This window comes from Astyanax mexicanus, chromosome 19, assembly GCF_023375975.1.
Source record: "Astyanax mexicanus isolate ESR-SI-001 chromosome 19, AstMex3_surface, whole genome shotgun sequence".
In the NCBI taxonomy this organism is placed as follows: domain Eukaryota; kingdom Metazoa; phylum Chordata; class Actinopteri; order Characiformes; family Acestrorhamphidae; genus Astyanax; species Astyanax mexicanus.
Window position 1 is genome coordinate 27,435,696 of NC_064426.1, and position 16,100 is coordinate 27,451,795.

The window sequence follows — 16,100 nt, forward strand, 5'->3', positions numbered from 1 at the left end:
CTCTCGACTGTGTCTGACATGTTTTTTCGTGCTTTCTTTCTTTGGTTAGGTAACTACTGTAGATGCACTTGGAGGAAAAAAATAAGAGACCACTTAAAAATGAAACTTATGAGTTTCTTTGATTTCACCAAATTGAAACTTTCTGGAATATAATCAAGAGGAAGATGGATGATCACAAGCCATCAAACCAAACTGAACTGCTTGAATTTTTGCACCAGGAGTGGCATAAAGTTATCCAAAAGCAGTGCGTAAAACTGTGTTAAAACAGGATTATTCCACCAAATATTGATTTAAAACTTTATGAATATGAACTATACCTATAAATAGCAAAATTAGAGAAACAGATTCAGAAACTAAAGTAGTCTCTTAATTTTTTTCAGAGCACCATACAGGCCATTCTCAGAATCCTGTGCCTTTTGCCTCAAAAAAAAAATACCATTTTTATTTCTATTGACTATTTACCATATTTATAAGATTTCAGACTATATTTATGAGTCAATCCTGCCAGAGCAAGCTGCACAACAGGGTGGATTTTTGCAAGAAATAGCAATTTTTTTATGAAAACAAGGTTGAGAAAGCTAGAGTTAAACTTTTTTAATTGTTCACTATGACCTTCTGTTCTGTTCTGTTTCAAAGATAAATTTAGATTTTATAAACATTTTACAATTACTTGATATTTTATCATGACAAGGTGGACAGCTTAAGCTTTACCTCCACAAATTATGGACACAATTGAAATATTACATAAAAAAATAATATTACTAATTGCTAAAAAAAAGCAAAGCAGTGGAAATGTCTAAGAGTGTACAGCACAATGGGATCATTTCAATTCAGTTTAAATCAATACAGTGTAAAAACAGTTACACTGTGTTTATATGAAACTGGGGATACTGAGGATAAATAAATTGACTAAATGGTAGAGGATTAATACAGCAGGAGGACAAACTGAGAGACAGAGACATGCATTAGGAACAGAAAAAAGGAGGTGAGATCATGTGAAGAAGAACCAGAAAAGAAAACACTCTACACACATTCCAGCATTCAAACCTTCTCCCATCTGTGAAACATGGTGGTGGTAGTATCATGGTTTAGACCTGTTTTGCTGCAACTGGTCCAGGATGGCACAATGAATTCATACTTACGGCAGAAAATTCTGAAGGAAAATGTTAGGATGTGTGTATGTGAGACCCATATTAGAGAAAAAGTGATTTAAAATAAAGTTAATATGAAACTGCAGATACAAAAATCTTTTCATATTGATGTTAAACCGTAGATAAAATGACTGAAGGATAGAGGATAGAATACAGTAGGAGGACAAACTGATAGACGGAGACATGCATTAGTACAAGAACAAAGGAGGTGAGATCATGTGGAGAGAAACAATAAAACAGAAGAGGAAGCAGAGAGACGCAGGGACAGTGGAATGAGAGAAAAATGAATAGTCAGACGGTGTGAAAGAGGGGGATTAAGGGGGAGGAGGAGTGTTTATGAGGGGCAATCTAGTCTGTTTTTGAAGTTAAACTGCTGAATGATTTCACACATTCACTCCCAATTTACACACTGGCACACCACACATATCCTGACATGGGGGAGGTTTGCAACTGTCAGGCACCCATCCAGCTCATCCAGAGCCCTAGCCAGCTTTCATTATCCATCGTTTACAGTACAGTGCAGAGGTTTTAGGTGCATTATTTAAAGCCATTTATCTTAACAATAAGAGAGTGCTTTACTGTAAAAACTCAAGAACACTTTAGAAGAAATGCAGGCAAACATACAAGTGCCAGTCAAATTTTTAGACACACCTTAAATTCAGTGTTTTTCCATTATTTAAAAATGTTCTGTATTGTAAATTACTATAGTCATCCTAACTATGAAGAAAAACATGATATTATTTAGAAAACAAAAACAACAAACCAGAATATGTTTTATATTTTAAATTCTTCAAACAAGCACCTCTTGCTTAGATGACAGTTTTGCACATCTTGGCTGGATTGGTAGAGTCACCTGGAATGGCTTTCAGTTATAACAGCTATGCTGAACTTGTCATGGTTAATTACTTGAATTTCTTGTCCTCTTAATGTGTTTGAGAGCATCAGTTGTATTGTGAAAAGGTAGAGTTGGTATACAGCGAAGAGCCCTATAAATAAATAAAAGCCCTAAGTAAATAAAAAAATACTTTAGGAAATAAAATGGTCAGTCAGTTTGAACAAAGTCGCACAGACCATCAAAATGTTATGATGAAACTGGCCCTCATCAAGACTGCCCCAGGATTGGAAGAGCAAGACTTACCTCTGTTCCACAGGATAAGTTCGTCAGAGTTTTTAGCCTCAGAAACCACAAGTTAACAGCAATCCAGAAAAGAGCACCTAAATGCTTCACAGCCTATTTTGGTTTGTTTAATACTTTTAATATTACTACATGATTCCTTCATAACACTGAATGAGAAGGTGTGTTCAAACTTTTGTCTGGTACTGTAAGTACAGTTTAAAAGTAATAACAAGTAGTTAATATCTTGTGAGCCAGTCCACAACTAACAACCAACATTATTAGAACATTTAGCAACGTTTTGAAAAGGTTCACAACGTCCTTAGAATGTTGCTGACATAACATTCCCAGCTAGATGAATACTAACATTATGGAAGCATTAAAAGTAATGTAAAATGTTCCCAAAACTAAAAATTAATAAGTTGACACAATTGACTTTTAAACCTTAAATACAAATGTTCTGAGAACATAAAAAAAAACTTAACAGATTAAACATTATTCAAATTCTCCTCACTAAAAAATTGTTTGCTGGGCGAAAGAACTAAGCTTGCTTCCGAAGTTCCTGAAGATACTCCCAATCTATGATAATAACTATAAACAATTCTAGCCTCTAATAAGGAAAGCTTTGGAGATGTTTTAATAATCTTACTGATTTAAAACTAAATCACTACTGCTAGTGACTATACTAGACTAGATGGGTATAAAGCCATCCAGTCTTGAGCTATATTCTGTAGAATGATGGTGCTCCATCTTACACGAATGCTCTTTTTACTGTGTGCAATAAAATCCTCACAGTAGTGTTCACTATACTGAAACCTTGGATCAGAACAAATGGTTAAGTTATCTAACACAGTTAATTCACAATATGTCGTTTAACATGTAGCGAGGTAAACAGCTTAAAAATCTCAATATTCTCAATAGTACTTAATATTTTATACGTATGCAATACGTTGTTCTGTGTATAAGATTTGTGCATGCCTCTCAGCCAATCACATTGCAGGGTCAGAGCTAACTGTGGTATAATCATTGTTCATTCATTGAGATGTAAACGCAGTCATTTCGAGTGATCTGGTCTGATGGGAATGGTGCTTTGTTGAGAGAGAAGCTATTAGCTTGAATTTGTACAGTGACGTGCAAAAGGTTTTGGCACCTCTGGTTAAAAAGAAAAAATTCTACTGATAATATTTGAATAGATACATGAGCATTCAGCTTGTTGCACTCGAGGTGAGGCTGAGAGTTTTACATAAAATGACTTTATTTACATGTTAATGGATTCATTATAGGAATTTCTGAGAAATGCTGGTGGAATTTCCTATTAAGGAAGTAACCACATACGCAGTCTCTTTTCTTTTAAATCTTCTCTTAAAGCTATATTTGTTTTACTAGACTTTTGGGAAGATCATTTAAATGGCTGACTTTTTATCTACATGTATCTCCATTAGAAACCATGGGTGGTAATCAGTTTCTGTAACCAAATCACAGTGCAGCTCCATTTACATAAACTGTGATAAGATAAATGTCTATTTCAAATGAGATTCTACAAAAAAAACTAATACAAAAAAGCGTGTTAATGACAAATGCAGCTTTTTTCTTATCTGTCAGCTTTGTTCATAAAATGTTATGTTTATAAACTGGAAAAGTTAATTTCCTGAAGAAAATGTAGAAAAAGACCTGTACTTAGACCTGGTGTAGATAAGTACTTGCGTTTGTATTTTAGGTGGTTTATATGGTGTTGCTATGGTATGCCAGGAAGTTACTATAAAGGGTTCCAAGTAATTACTGTGGTACTGAAGTCGGTTGCTGTGGTACTCCTAAATGGTTACACTGGTATCCCAAGTGATTCCTTTTGTGCCTCTAGTGGTTGCTTGGGTGCTGCCAAGTGGATGCTGTGGTACTTCATGTTGATATTTGGGTGCTGCAAATATATCTATATTAGTTAATACATTAATTAATTCTATCATTTATAAGGTGCCAAATCATTGATCAACACCAAACAATCACCAAAAACGTCAGCGAATAACATCAACCTTCTTCTTAAGCTTCTTCTTTACTGAATCATCATAAAATGACAAATATTGACATAAAGGTACATAAGTGGGTTGTTGAAGTGCTGAGGTTATGACTTTTATTGTATTTGTAAAAAATTGTCATTGATTTCTGTCTCTCTTTCTCTCTCGTTTTTTCTCTATATCTATCATATCTCAGTTTGATCTGTTCAGTGTTTTTGTTCGGAGGTGACTCATAACCTGAAACTGCTCGCTAAGCACTTACACAACAGACATCACGGAACAGAGCAGAAGAGCGAATGTGGTTTAACCACACGTGTGAAACGCACACACACACACATACCCACACACACAGATACCCACACAAGGAGAGTAAGGAGGAAGTGAAATCAGACTCTGTTTCTACTAAACCAGATGTGTTTTACTCCAGAAGTCCAGCTGAATATTTTCCAGATCTCCTTCTCACCTAAACACACCTGTAATCACAGCTCTGTTATAACAGAAAAACATGTAGACGTTGTGTATCAGTGTCAGTACTCTACAATTCTTATTAATAGGCTAGCTTAATCCTAGAGTAATGTAGCATATATTACCAAAAGTATTTACGTTTCAAAGTTCAAAGTATATTATTTACAGTACTTTTCTCATTTTTAGCTTTCCTTTTCAAAATACTTGCCAACAGTTTGTGTTTATGTATGTTTACAATGCTACATGCAATACATGCGTGCAACAGGGTAACTTCCTGTTACATACTCATAATAAAGCGACTTTCTATCTGGTATATTTAAAGTATTTTTTACGTTTTTTAGAGTATAAAGAGCTAAAGAAGAGATAATTGGTACATGGTTGTGGTAGTATCAGGGTTTAGGAACTGTTTTGCTGCAACTGGGCTAAGACAGCTTGCCATCATTGATGAAACAATGATTTTGAACTTATGCCAGCAAATTCTGAAGAAAAATGAAAAAAGGTCCTGACCATAATTCAGGAGAAATGTTGTGGAAGGACCAAAAGTACTGCTAAGCTTTCTGAGTCAAAGCCAACGGCAAATTCTTTTTAAATTTCCTTTAAGGGATTTTCAGCCATTCCTTCTGAGATTCTTGGATTGCCTTGGGCCTTATTTTAGCTTCCCTAGTCTGTTTACTAGTCAACAGTTTGTGTTCATGTCTGTTTACAATACTAATCTGTAAAACAAGACATATTCCCATGTGTTACAGACATTTTGGTGAATAAAGTGATTCTATTGCACAATATATATATATATATTACATTATATTTGATTTAGCTGATGTTTTTATAAAAAAAAGACTTACAAATAATGATGTACATCACAGCAACAGGGGACATAGAATTTTAAGGCAAAAAAAAGGAAAATTTTTAGGCAGGGCCAAAAGGAGTACCAAGGAAAATAGTAGAATAGGGGAGGAAAGGAGAAGAAGAAGGAATCATCAACGGCCTAAACTCTCAGTTCACCAGATCATTTGATTCTACTCCTTTAGGATAATGTCAAGAGTGTGACTTAAAGCTAATTAACTATGGCTAGGCCAAATACAAAGTAAGCAATTTCAATCAATAGCTTTTCAAGATGGCAGCTTGAACTTCACTGAACTAATTATTAAGGATTATAGGCAAGTGTGTGTATAGCTCTGGAAAAATGTAAGAAATTAACACACCACTTCAGTTTCTCAATCATTTTCTCTGATTTAACTATTTATTGGTATATGTTTCAGTAAAATGATTTTATTTTTTCAGAAACTACAGAAATTTCTCCCAAATTCCAAATAAAAATATTCACATTTAGATGCAGAGCTTTCAGCATGAAACAAGTTCATATTCATAAAGTTTTAAAAGATCAGAAATCAATATTTGGTGGAATAACCCTGGTTTTTAATCACAGTTTGCGTGCATCTTCTCCTCCACCAGTCTTACACACTGCTTTTGGATAACTTTATGTCACTCCTGGTGCAAAAATTCAAGCAGTTCAGCTTGGTTTGATGGCTTGTGATCATTCATCTTCCTCTTGATTATATTCCAGAGGTTTTCAATTTGGTGGTCTTATAAATATGCCATAGGTTTTTATTTTGTGTTTCCTGAAAAAACTTAAATTAAAAAGAAGTTAAGCGGTAAAGTATTTTTACTTTGTAAGAGTGTGAATTAAGTTTAAGGTTGTGTATTTAGCTGGTTAAGATGCAGGGATTAACAGAATTTACGGGGAATTCTCTGTGCTTTCTCTTTCTCCCTCTTCTCTCTTTCTCTTCTGTTTTCTGGTTATTTGGACGCTGGAATCCCCGGACTAGAACGAAAACAACCCGGCGCGCGGATAATGTGAGACTACCATATTTGGAAGGGCGGTTGTAAATATTTAAATTAAACAGCGCCGTCATACCCGGAGGTGGCCAATCAGATTCGTTTTTCCACGCATTTCTAGTTGGATGCGTCAGTAGTGCGTCATGTTCCTGAGCGCGCGGCCCCGCCCACACCCCCTGTAACCTGTGCGTGTTTACTGAAGTGATTCAACTGATAATTTGAGCTCAGCGCTGGCGGGCACGACAGATCTGCTAGAGCAGAAGAAAAGAAGGAGAAAAGAAGGAGGGAACGTGAAATAATCAAAGGGAGTTTAGCTACGAGAGCTGGATATCTGCGGAACAAGCCAAGAACCTTCAAATAACATTTAGACGACATTTGGACAAAAATGGGACTTCTGTTCGCTAAACTGATGACTGTCTTCGGTGACAGAGGTAAGACATGAGTGTTTATTAGACAACTAGCTACCTATAGCTTGTTCATTTCAGTAAATAAAGGTTTATCTTGTTATGTGATACAGGAACCAGTCTTCACTACATTTGCCTTGCCGTTTATTCCCTTTTTCTAATATATAACCTGTAACATTAGCTAGTATAATATAATAATGTAATACAGGCTAACTCATATAATACAGTATAATACAAGTCCATTTTAAAATGTCCTTTAGCTTGGTTAATGTGTTTTGCTACACTGTTGTTTGAAGTTCCTCTAGATGGAACCCCTGTGAGATTTGGGAATCCCAACTGGGTTCCAGTTAAAACTCAGTGTTGTACACAATGTGCACAAAGTCCATGCCCACCTTGAAAAACCCACCTAAATCCATGTTGGATAACGTTACACATGGTAACAAACATGTTGGCTGAAACACTTGAGTTAACATTATCATATATCTTTTTAAAAAGCCAGATTAAAGGGGAAATAAATATTCCAAAAATACAGCGCTTTTAGCCGGTGCTCCCAACAGGCTTACAATGCTAGCGAAAGGGGCATATTGCTGTTCATGCAAAGAAATGGCTATTTTCCACCATTAAAAAGCTCAAAGTAGCTTCTCATTTTATGCTGGAATTCTGAGGGCCCTGACATTTAAAACTAGGTAGTGAGAACTGTAAAAGTGAACTGGTGAGCACGTATTTTCATCAACAGCTAGAATTCATGCATTTTCACTTAATTTCACTTCCTTTAAGTGTATTTTATTTATTTATTCATGTTCATTATATCTTGCTAGCTGGCTATCTCTCTGGACAGCATAATTCATAGATATTGGACCCTCCTAATAAAGATCTACTTCACCAACTGTACCTAAAAAGTGTAGTGTTCAGAAGACTGTCTTGATTAGTATTGATTAGCTATCTATCTTTATAAGAATGATGATGTTTCAAGCATTGTCTGTAGGCAAACCATCAGTTAGGGTAATTAGCTATATCTCAGTCCATCGTGACCCTTTACATATCCACACAGTTCTTGTTCCACCTGGGTGGGTTTATATCTGAGAAAAAAACTTGCACAGGTAGAAGATGTTCTATACTGTTACCCTGTACACAAAAGATAAGGCTGTGGCTAAAGGCTGTAACTTACAGTCTTGTGTTGTCAGCAGGTTGAAAGTACATGCTGAAAACTTCACATGGTAGCTCCTATCTACTGGTGGTCAATATTATTGCTGATCTTTAGAAAACCATGAGTGTCTACTGGTGGACAATATTATTGCTGATCTTTAGGAAACCATGAGTGCAAAAGAATGGTCTAAGGACCAAGTCTGAAATGAGCTCAGTCTATATATTACAGCTATTTCAGTTTTTGTTACAAAATCGATACGCTTGTGTCAAGCCCTTTGTCCAAAAACACTACATCAGTCTATTTCACAATCAGACTAGACTAGAGGGTACTCTGTCAGCAAAACAAGTATGTGCGTGTTTCTCAGGATGATAACACTGGAAAGAATGTGTTCTTTTCGGCTTGATATTCGGCCTTTGACCTATAAGCATCCACAAGTTAGGTTTACAAGTGAGCACATACAAGTTTGTATGTGTAACAATGTGTGTATGCAACTGTGTTTCTTTCTTATTTTTTTTTTGTGACACAAACTGAGTTTTCTCACTTTTCTTCTTTCCTACAGAGCACAAAGTGATTATTGTGGGTTTAGATAATGCCGGGAAGACAACCATACTTTACCAGTTGTAAGTATCATTTTTTGTAGCACTTTGCTGAAGAAGCACACTTTGTTTTATTTTGTTCTTGCAGCTGTCAGTTTTAGTGTCTGGTTTATAAGCTTGTTTTTCAGCGACTAATCATCTTATCCAATGAAACAGTGTTTGCACACATAGTGTTTCCATACATAGTCCCTATTGTTTTCATTTAGATGATAAAAGAAAAGAGGGGTATTCTAATGGTTCAAGAGGCTGTGTGGGGAGCTATTAAATGCTTGAAAAAACTCTTTGTTAGGTCAAATGTACTCCATATACGAGATTTATACAAGTCTATATGGTTCTATATAGCATAAAAAATAATTAGACTGTTGTTAAGCACCAGTGAAATGTATAAGGATACAATATCAAGCTTCAAGTTCTTGCCAATTGACTTCTATTAAAAGTGTTTTTGGTCAGCAAATTTTCTATTCTTTTGCAACAAGTAGGAACACTTGTCAGGTATTATTATAATTGTTCATGGTAATTAATTGCTTATATAATTATTTATATTTTATTAGGTGTTATTAATGCAGAGCATAGAGGTTAGGTCCAAGTCACTGGACTGTTCCTTTAATTATCACTTTAACAGTTCTGCTGAAGATCTACCCTGATCTACCATGCAGACTATTTAAAAAATGCTACTCGAGTACATTAGGTCAGTAGTACAGCTCCACCTACTGGAAAAAACTCATTCTATAAAATAAAGACCAGGGTTTTAAATGACGCCTCTCTTTCTTCCCATTCTGTAGTTTGACAAAAGAAGCAGTGCACACCACTCCTACTATTGGCAGCAATGTGGAGGAAATAAACGTCAAGAAGACACGCTTCCTCGTTTGGGACATTGGGGGCCAGGAGACTCTCAGAGCCAGCTGGAACACTTACTACTGCAACACAGAGGTGTGTGTGTGTGTGTGTGTGTGTGAGAGTACACTGACAAACGCAGGAAATGACAGAAGGAGATTATGAAAAGAGGTGATAATAGTTACATGGTGGTTGTGGTGATTCTATATCCTTTTTGAGAGTCAGTGACGTTGTTTCCCTTTTGTTTTGTGGGGAGTGACGCTCGAGTTCTTTGCTTTCATCCTTTTAAATTAGACATGACACCAGCCCAGTAAAAACTTGTGTAGAACTGGTATTAGTGCTAGTGTGGTATATTATGACCCTTTTTTACACCTGATCACTTTATGTGTCATAGTTTGAGTATCAAAATTAAATCTAGATAACATCAAGCCTCTTTTAAATGCATATAAAAGTGAAAACACAACTAAATCGCATTTAAAACAGATATAATTCACTCATCTCTGATAACTTTAGGAGGTGGTCTAAGGCGCATTTGAATCACATATTAATATAGCAGTCTAAACGCATCCATTTTCCCTAAAATGCAATCAACATAAAAACTAATCCCAGTACTACAATAACATCAGTTGTAATTGCTGTGCTATTGGTGGATTGGCATGTATGGTTCTACACAGACAATCTAGAGACAAAATTACCAAGTGTATATGCATGTAGTTTAAAACTTTTCACATGAAGTGATCAGGTGTAAACAGGGCCTCTTTTTTGCATCATTAAGGAGACACTTTTCAACAGTCTTTTGTTTTGAATATTTGCATAACAATGCTCATAGCTGTACAGTAAAACAAAGACTGGTGATGGCTCGCTCTTACATCAGTTCTTTTGTTCTGAGATGAAACATCCTCAAAGCTATATAAAGAACACTCCCCCAGACAACACCATAAGCATTAAACTATTTCAGATAACTCAAATAGAAAGTCCCTTGTGCAGTGTTTAAAAAAAGTGTCCTTTATCAGAAGCCAATAATCCATCATCTCATGACGTTATTAATGCCCCCTGTGTACATAATCTGCCTCTAGTAGATACTGTATGTCAATGAACTTGAGATTGCTCTTTTATATTAAGCAACTTTATAAACATGATGTAAATGCTTTAATGTTATTAATTTGACATTGAAAGTCCTGCAGTATGACTATTTTTTTATGTTTTCATCAAATGCAATGTCAGTGCTGAAACATTATATTTTACAACGTTTTCATTTTCTGACCATTTAAGGTTAAAAATCCAAAAGAGAAAATTGAGTGTAAAACCTCATTGTTAAACTGTTTTCGTTTGGTGTTGTATAGAAGAACTTGGTTCATCCATTTTCCAAATGTCCTATTTTTTTTGTAAACTTCACAATTAGAATTTCTAGAACAATTAAATTCTAGAACAATCTGCATTATTATTGCATTATAACATCGGATTTTTGTTACAACATGCAAATATGGAAGCAGAATTTTTTTTTTTTTTCAATTCTGTTAGTAAAAGGCAAACATAAAAAACTAAAGAATGGGGAAAAAACATTAACAATTTCTTCATCAAAGTAATGGAAAAATTACATAGTGAAGCTTAACAACCAATTTAGCCTAAAACTCTCAGGAAATTGAACTGATAAAAGTTACACTGACTGTGCAGCCTTACTGGAAACCCTCTCTATCTCAAAGTAATGGAAAAAAAGAAGCCTTGGACAAAAAATTTACTTTCCGTGACTAAAACTGGAACCCTCTCACATATATTTACTGGCACTGTCAGTGCTGATGTTAGCAGAACTCTGAGTGCAAGCACTTTACCTCATAAACAAGAAAGCGCATATTCCTAGGTTAGAAGTTTCCAAAACAACTTCCGGATTGACACAACCACATAGGTTTCAGATGATGTTTTAAAGCAGATGTGAAAGCACATATTTGACGTTCAACAGCAGAATAATCAGCTTCCTCATGTTCTGTCTTCTGACAAGAACACATGTTGTCTAGGGGGGTAGATGGCATGCGACTTCCTTCCTTAATGTAGCTGAAAGCAAAGAGCAATTAAATGAAAGGAGTGTGCATGCCATTAATGTTCTGCAGTACTGAGTCACAAGTTGTAGTACTATCTAAAACTTTGACTTATATAAATGTCTACAATTATTATAGAATTAGTATTTTACATGTATAAGTGATCATATAAATAAATAAAGCCTTATCAACACATAGTCTTTTAAGCAATTGGTGGTTGGGGGCTTTGCTTAGAGATCCACAGCTGGAAGGATTGGGGGAGGAAAGGGCACTGTTCCTTGACCCTTTGGGTTTTAATTATTAATCTAATACAATACTGTTAGGATAAATTCGGAAGTTAAGGATGAGTTTGTTTGGTGATCATCCAACATCCTGACCTCTTACACTGTTGTGGCTGAGTACAATCAAATTCCCACAGCAATGTTCCATAATCTAGTAGAATGCCTTCCCTAGACAATAGATACTATTACTCTAACAAATGTAGTTAATAGTAAAACAATGGTATTGTCGTTTATATCTCAAAGATATGTATCTGACTTTCTAAGAATACCTTTATACATTTGTACATCCACCCTTTTTGGTATATCTGCCATTATTATGCTTATTCTGCTGACAATAATTGACTAAGTGTGTAACCGTTGTCCCTCTACCTGTCTTCTCTTGCAGATTGTGATCCTGGTGGTGGACAGCACAGATCGGGAGCGTTTAACTCTGACTAAAGATGAGCTTCATCGAATGCTTGCGCATGAGGTGAGTTCATATGTGTGTGCATGAACCTGCTTTTCTTCATATTTGGTCAACGATGTGTGAATACTAAACCTGATGCCCTATCTCTCGTTATCTTTCACTCTCAGGACCTACAGAATGCCTCAGTGCTGGTGTTGGCCAACAAGCAGGACATGAAGGACAGCATGACAGCAGCAGAAATTTCCCACAGTCTGACCCTCAATTCACTAACAGCACATTCATGGCATGTCCAGGCCTGCTGTGCACTCACTGGAGAGGGGTAAGTGAGAGTATTTATGATACACACTTCTTAGCAATATCCCATGCTCCTAAATAAATTGAGATGCATTTAACAGTAATATATTTGAAGTTTATCATTAGCATTTTAATATAACATTATCATCATTGTGTTTTGATAGGCTGCTGTGTCACGGCCTAAGCTTTTGTCCTTAATGCCATTTTCCCCCTTTACATTACTTTTCCTTTTATAATTTAAGTAGTTTTGAAACCAGTACTTTTACACTTTTACTTAAGTAAAAAGCTTGAGTTGATACCTCCACTTCTACAGAAGTATTTTAAACCCTAAAATATGTATACGTCTACCTGAGTAATGGATGTGAATACTTTTAAAGTCTTTGTAAGGCTTTCATAACAATACAAAAGTATTGTTAGATTAAGCCCTTAAATAGGTTTACATCTTATATGTAAGGTACATGTAGCCTTGCAAATTCTACAGTAATGGGTTGTCCATTTTATATTTTTACATAAATAAGAAGATATAAAGAATTGCGAAATATTTAAATTTTGAAGTAAGTCAGATTCTAAAAGAATAGTGAACAATTGCTCATGCAGATAACATGCTAACTTTAATGTAAATATATAATTACAGTGTAATATATTATATTATTGTTTATTATTTACTTTTAGGGACATTTTACCAGACTGGGATTAAGCCAAATATAATACTAAGCAAAGATAATATTTTAATTTCAGAAAAAAAAATCTCTATTCAAAATGCTGTGTAATCCAAGACTATGCTTAAATACTGTGTAGAAAACTATAGTGTAGAGTGTGTATTTGCGTATGCCAGCCTTCAGTGATCAATATCACAAATTTACCTTCTTTCTTTTCTTCTTTTCTTATAGGTTACATGCAAGTTTGGACTGGATGCGTTCTCGGGTCGTAGCAAACTAGTTCTGCAATCAGTTGTCTTGCTGTAACTTTCCAGAACCAGGGGGAGCTCGCCAGGCCTGCCTTCGCCCTTGTCCAGATCTTAGTGCCTCAGTCTGGACTAGCGCCAACTCAGAGCCCCCTTTACACACAACAGACTGGAGGCACCACATGCCACAATCTTTTCTGCCAACAGTGGATAGAAACCTGGATGAGCTTGTGTGTGTGTGTGTGAGTGTGTGTGTCTGTCTACATATGGGTGTGTTTGCGAATTATGTGACTCCGTTTTAGAGGTCTACATTGTTTACATTGCAAATGGATTGTGTTGACCAGAGCAGGAGAATTCTGCTCTAAAATGCTGATCTGTGAAAAAAACAGTCTTTTGGCCAGTGGTGCCACAGACTGTTCGGCTCCACAGGGAGCGAGGACCGCTGCCTAAAGACAGGCCCTCAGTGGATGGAGCCAAGTCACATGATCGCCGAGATGGGTGCCCAGCCTTTAAGCTACTGAAGCATTACTTGAAATATTTAAGTGGACCTTATTTGTGATGGACAGATATATATAAGAAAAACCTGCACGTGCCGAAATGAAACAAGTATTATGATTCTGAAAACAGGCTGATTATTCAGGTTATGTCTTCTTTTTCTTGTTTTTTTTTTCAGTTTTTGTACAAATAAAAGTTTTTGAAAAGTGTGAAAGTATGAAAGTGTTTATTCAACTAGATTACAGTACTATATAGTACAACTGTACTATTAATCATAAAAAAAATCAATCATTAAGTATAATATTTTGTATGTTTAGTACTTAGCACTAACTTGTAGCTCGTATTGTTCAGCTTATGCTTGTTGAGAAGTGACCATTAATCTTGTCTGATACATTTATTAAAGTAAAAGTTCAGCAAAAAAAAATCTAATTAACTTGAAATAAATGTTTACTAATGCCTGACGTAGTCTAGACAGCCAATCTATTAGTGATGTGTCAGGTGCCACGTGCTAATCTCTGTCAGTGGCAGGTCTGAAGCTGCCAATCCGTTGCCGTTACTTTTCTATGTCAGGGATTAGTAACACGCTATATGCTAAAATGATAGTGGCAAGTTCCATTTGGTCATTGAGAGCAACCACTCAGCCAGTGCCTGTTGAATAGCCAAGTGCCAATCGGTCAGTGGTTGGTCGCACGTTGGTTGCCAATGTGGCAGTTATTAAATGCAAAAGTTAAGATTTAGGCCTTTTGAAATCAGTGCTGATTGCTTAAATGCATCATGATGTTTAAGAAGCTGCCACTGGAGGTAGAGTACTGGGTAACAGGAGGGCCAAGTGACAGGCGGAGTGACAGTTGCCAATCTATCAGAGATGGATCAAAGGGCAGGTAACAGTCTATCTATGGTAGGTCAAGAAACCTAACGTTACAGCTCATTTCCAGATGGTTTGGATTCAGCAGAATAAGGTATTTTGTACAGCGGGGGTCAGTAATAGGCGGACCTGGTCCACTACTGAGAACTAGTTCATTTTCACAGGGTTTATTTTGAACTATACTAGCCGTTGACAGAGGTTTTGCAGTGCAGGAATCTCAAAGCTCAATCGCCTGGGTTCTAAATAAAGTGTGGCGCGTACGGAGGAGTGATACGAAGCTCATTCAGACGCTGTTCTCTATAAAAACACACAGTGACGGCAGAACCCGACTTTTCAGCCAAACAGCAGCACGTCTCATGTTCTGAAGCATCACCACTGAACTAAACACTGATCTTTAGAGCAGACACACCCACTCTAGCCTGAACTGACCAATCAGCTCCTTCACATGGGTATGAGAATAGACCTGACACCGTTTCAGCACAGATTTACAGAAAACTCAAACTGCACTTTTTATTTACTTTTTCTTTAGCACTTTAGATGCTCTTTTTCCAAAAGCACAATGTAATTTTTTATATATCCGTTGTTTTAAGGCCACTTTAAGTGGAAAAAAAGATTTAATGTATGGAATTGTTTAATATAAAATTATATATATTTGTATTTGATATATATATTATTATATTGTAGATGCTTATATGTGTGTATATACATATATATATATATATATATATATATATATATATATATATATATATATATATTTAAATTAATACGGCACTGAATTATAAAAGTACCAAAAGTATCTTTTTGATATTACCTTATGGGATGAAAAAAAAATATCGAGATATATATTGTATCACAATTCAGAAAAAAATATCAAGATATAGTTTTAGATCCATATCGCCCAGTCCTATTATTTTCTATAACAAACATTGTATTGACCTTTTTGTATTTCTGTTTTAATGTTTTATTTGCAGTTTAAAAAAATCAACAGGCCTCAAGACCACAGGGTGTTGCAACAGCAAACACACCATGAGCAATGAATCACACATTCTTATTTGTTCTGTTGGGTGTCGCTCTACAGTGTAACGTTAGAGGAGAGGAAAGCGTGTTAGAGCAGATAGAGTCCAATATGGACATCAAATTAACTTATAAACATTGATTTTAGACCTTTGAGAGGCCTGAACACAAACAAACTAATTAATTGTATTATTTTTATTGCTATTGTCAAAGATACACTTTTGTCCATAATGCTAAAGAAATGGTCCT

The 16,100-nt window shown here is 35.7% G+C and overlaps 1 protein-coding gene across 1 annotated transcript; it reads left to right on the forward strand.

Annotated features, from left to right (window-relative positions):
- The first annotated feature begins 6,767 nt into the window (after positions 1-6,767).
- On the forward strand, positions 6,768-14,177 carry arl5c (ADP-ribosylation factor-like 5C). The gene is made up of 6 exons (XM_022672330.2): positions 6,768-7,006; positions 8,686-8,746; positions 9,505-9,652; positions 12,256-12,339; positions 12,444-12,595; positions 13,461-14,177. Exons 1-6 carry the CDS (start codon positions 6,961-6,963, stop codon positions 13,507-13,509), a joined length of 540 nt encoding a protein of 179 aa, XP_022528051.1. The 5' UTR covers positions 6,768-6,960; the 3' UTR covers positions 13,510-14,177.
- The last annotated feature ends 1,923 nt before the right edge of the window (positions 14,178-16,100 follow it).

Excerpts from the sequence above, each read along its gene's own strand:
- arl5c (XM_022672330.2), top strand. The coding sequence starts at position 6,961 with ATGGGACTTCTGTTCGCTAAACTGATGACTGTCTTCGGTGACAGAG. Across the intron at positions 7,007-8,685 it reads GACTGTCTTCGGTGACAGAG|AGCACAAAGTGATTATTGTG; the intron begins GTAAGACATGAG and ends TCTTTCCTACAG. Across the intron at positions 12,340-12,443 it reads ATCGAATGCTTGCGCATGAG|GACCTACAGAATGCCTCAGT; the intron begins GTGAGTTCATAT and ends TTTCACTCTCAG.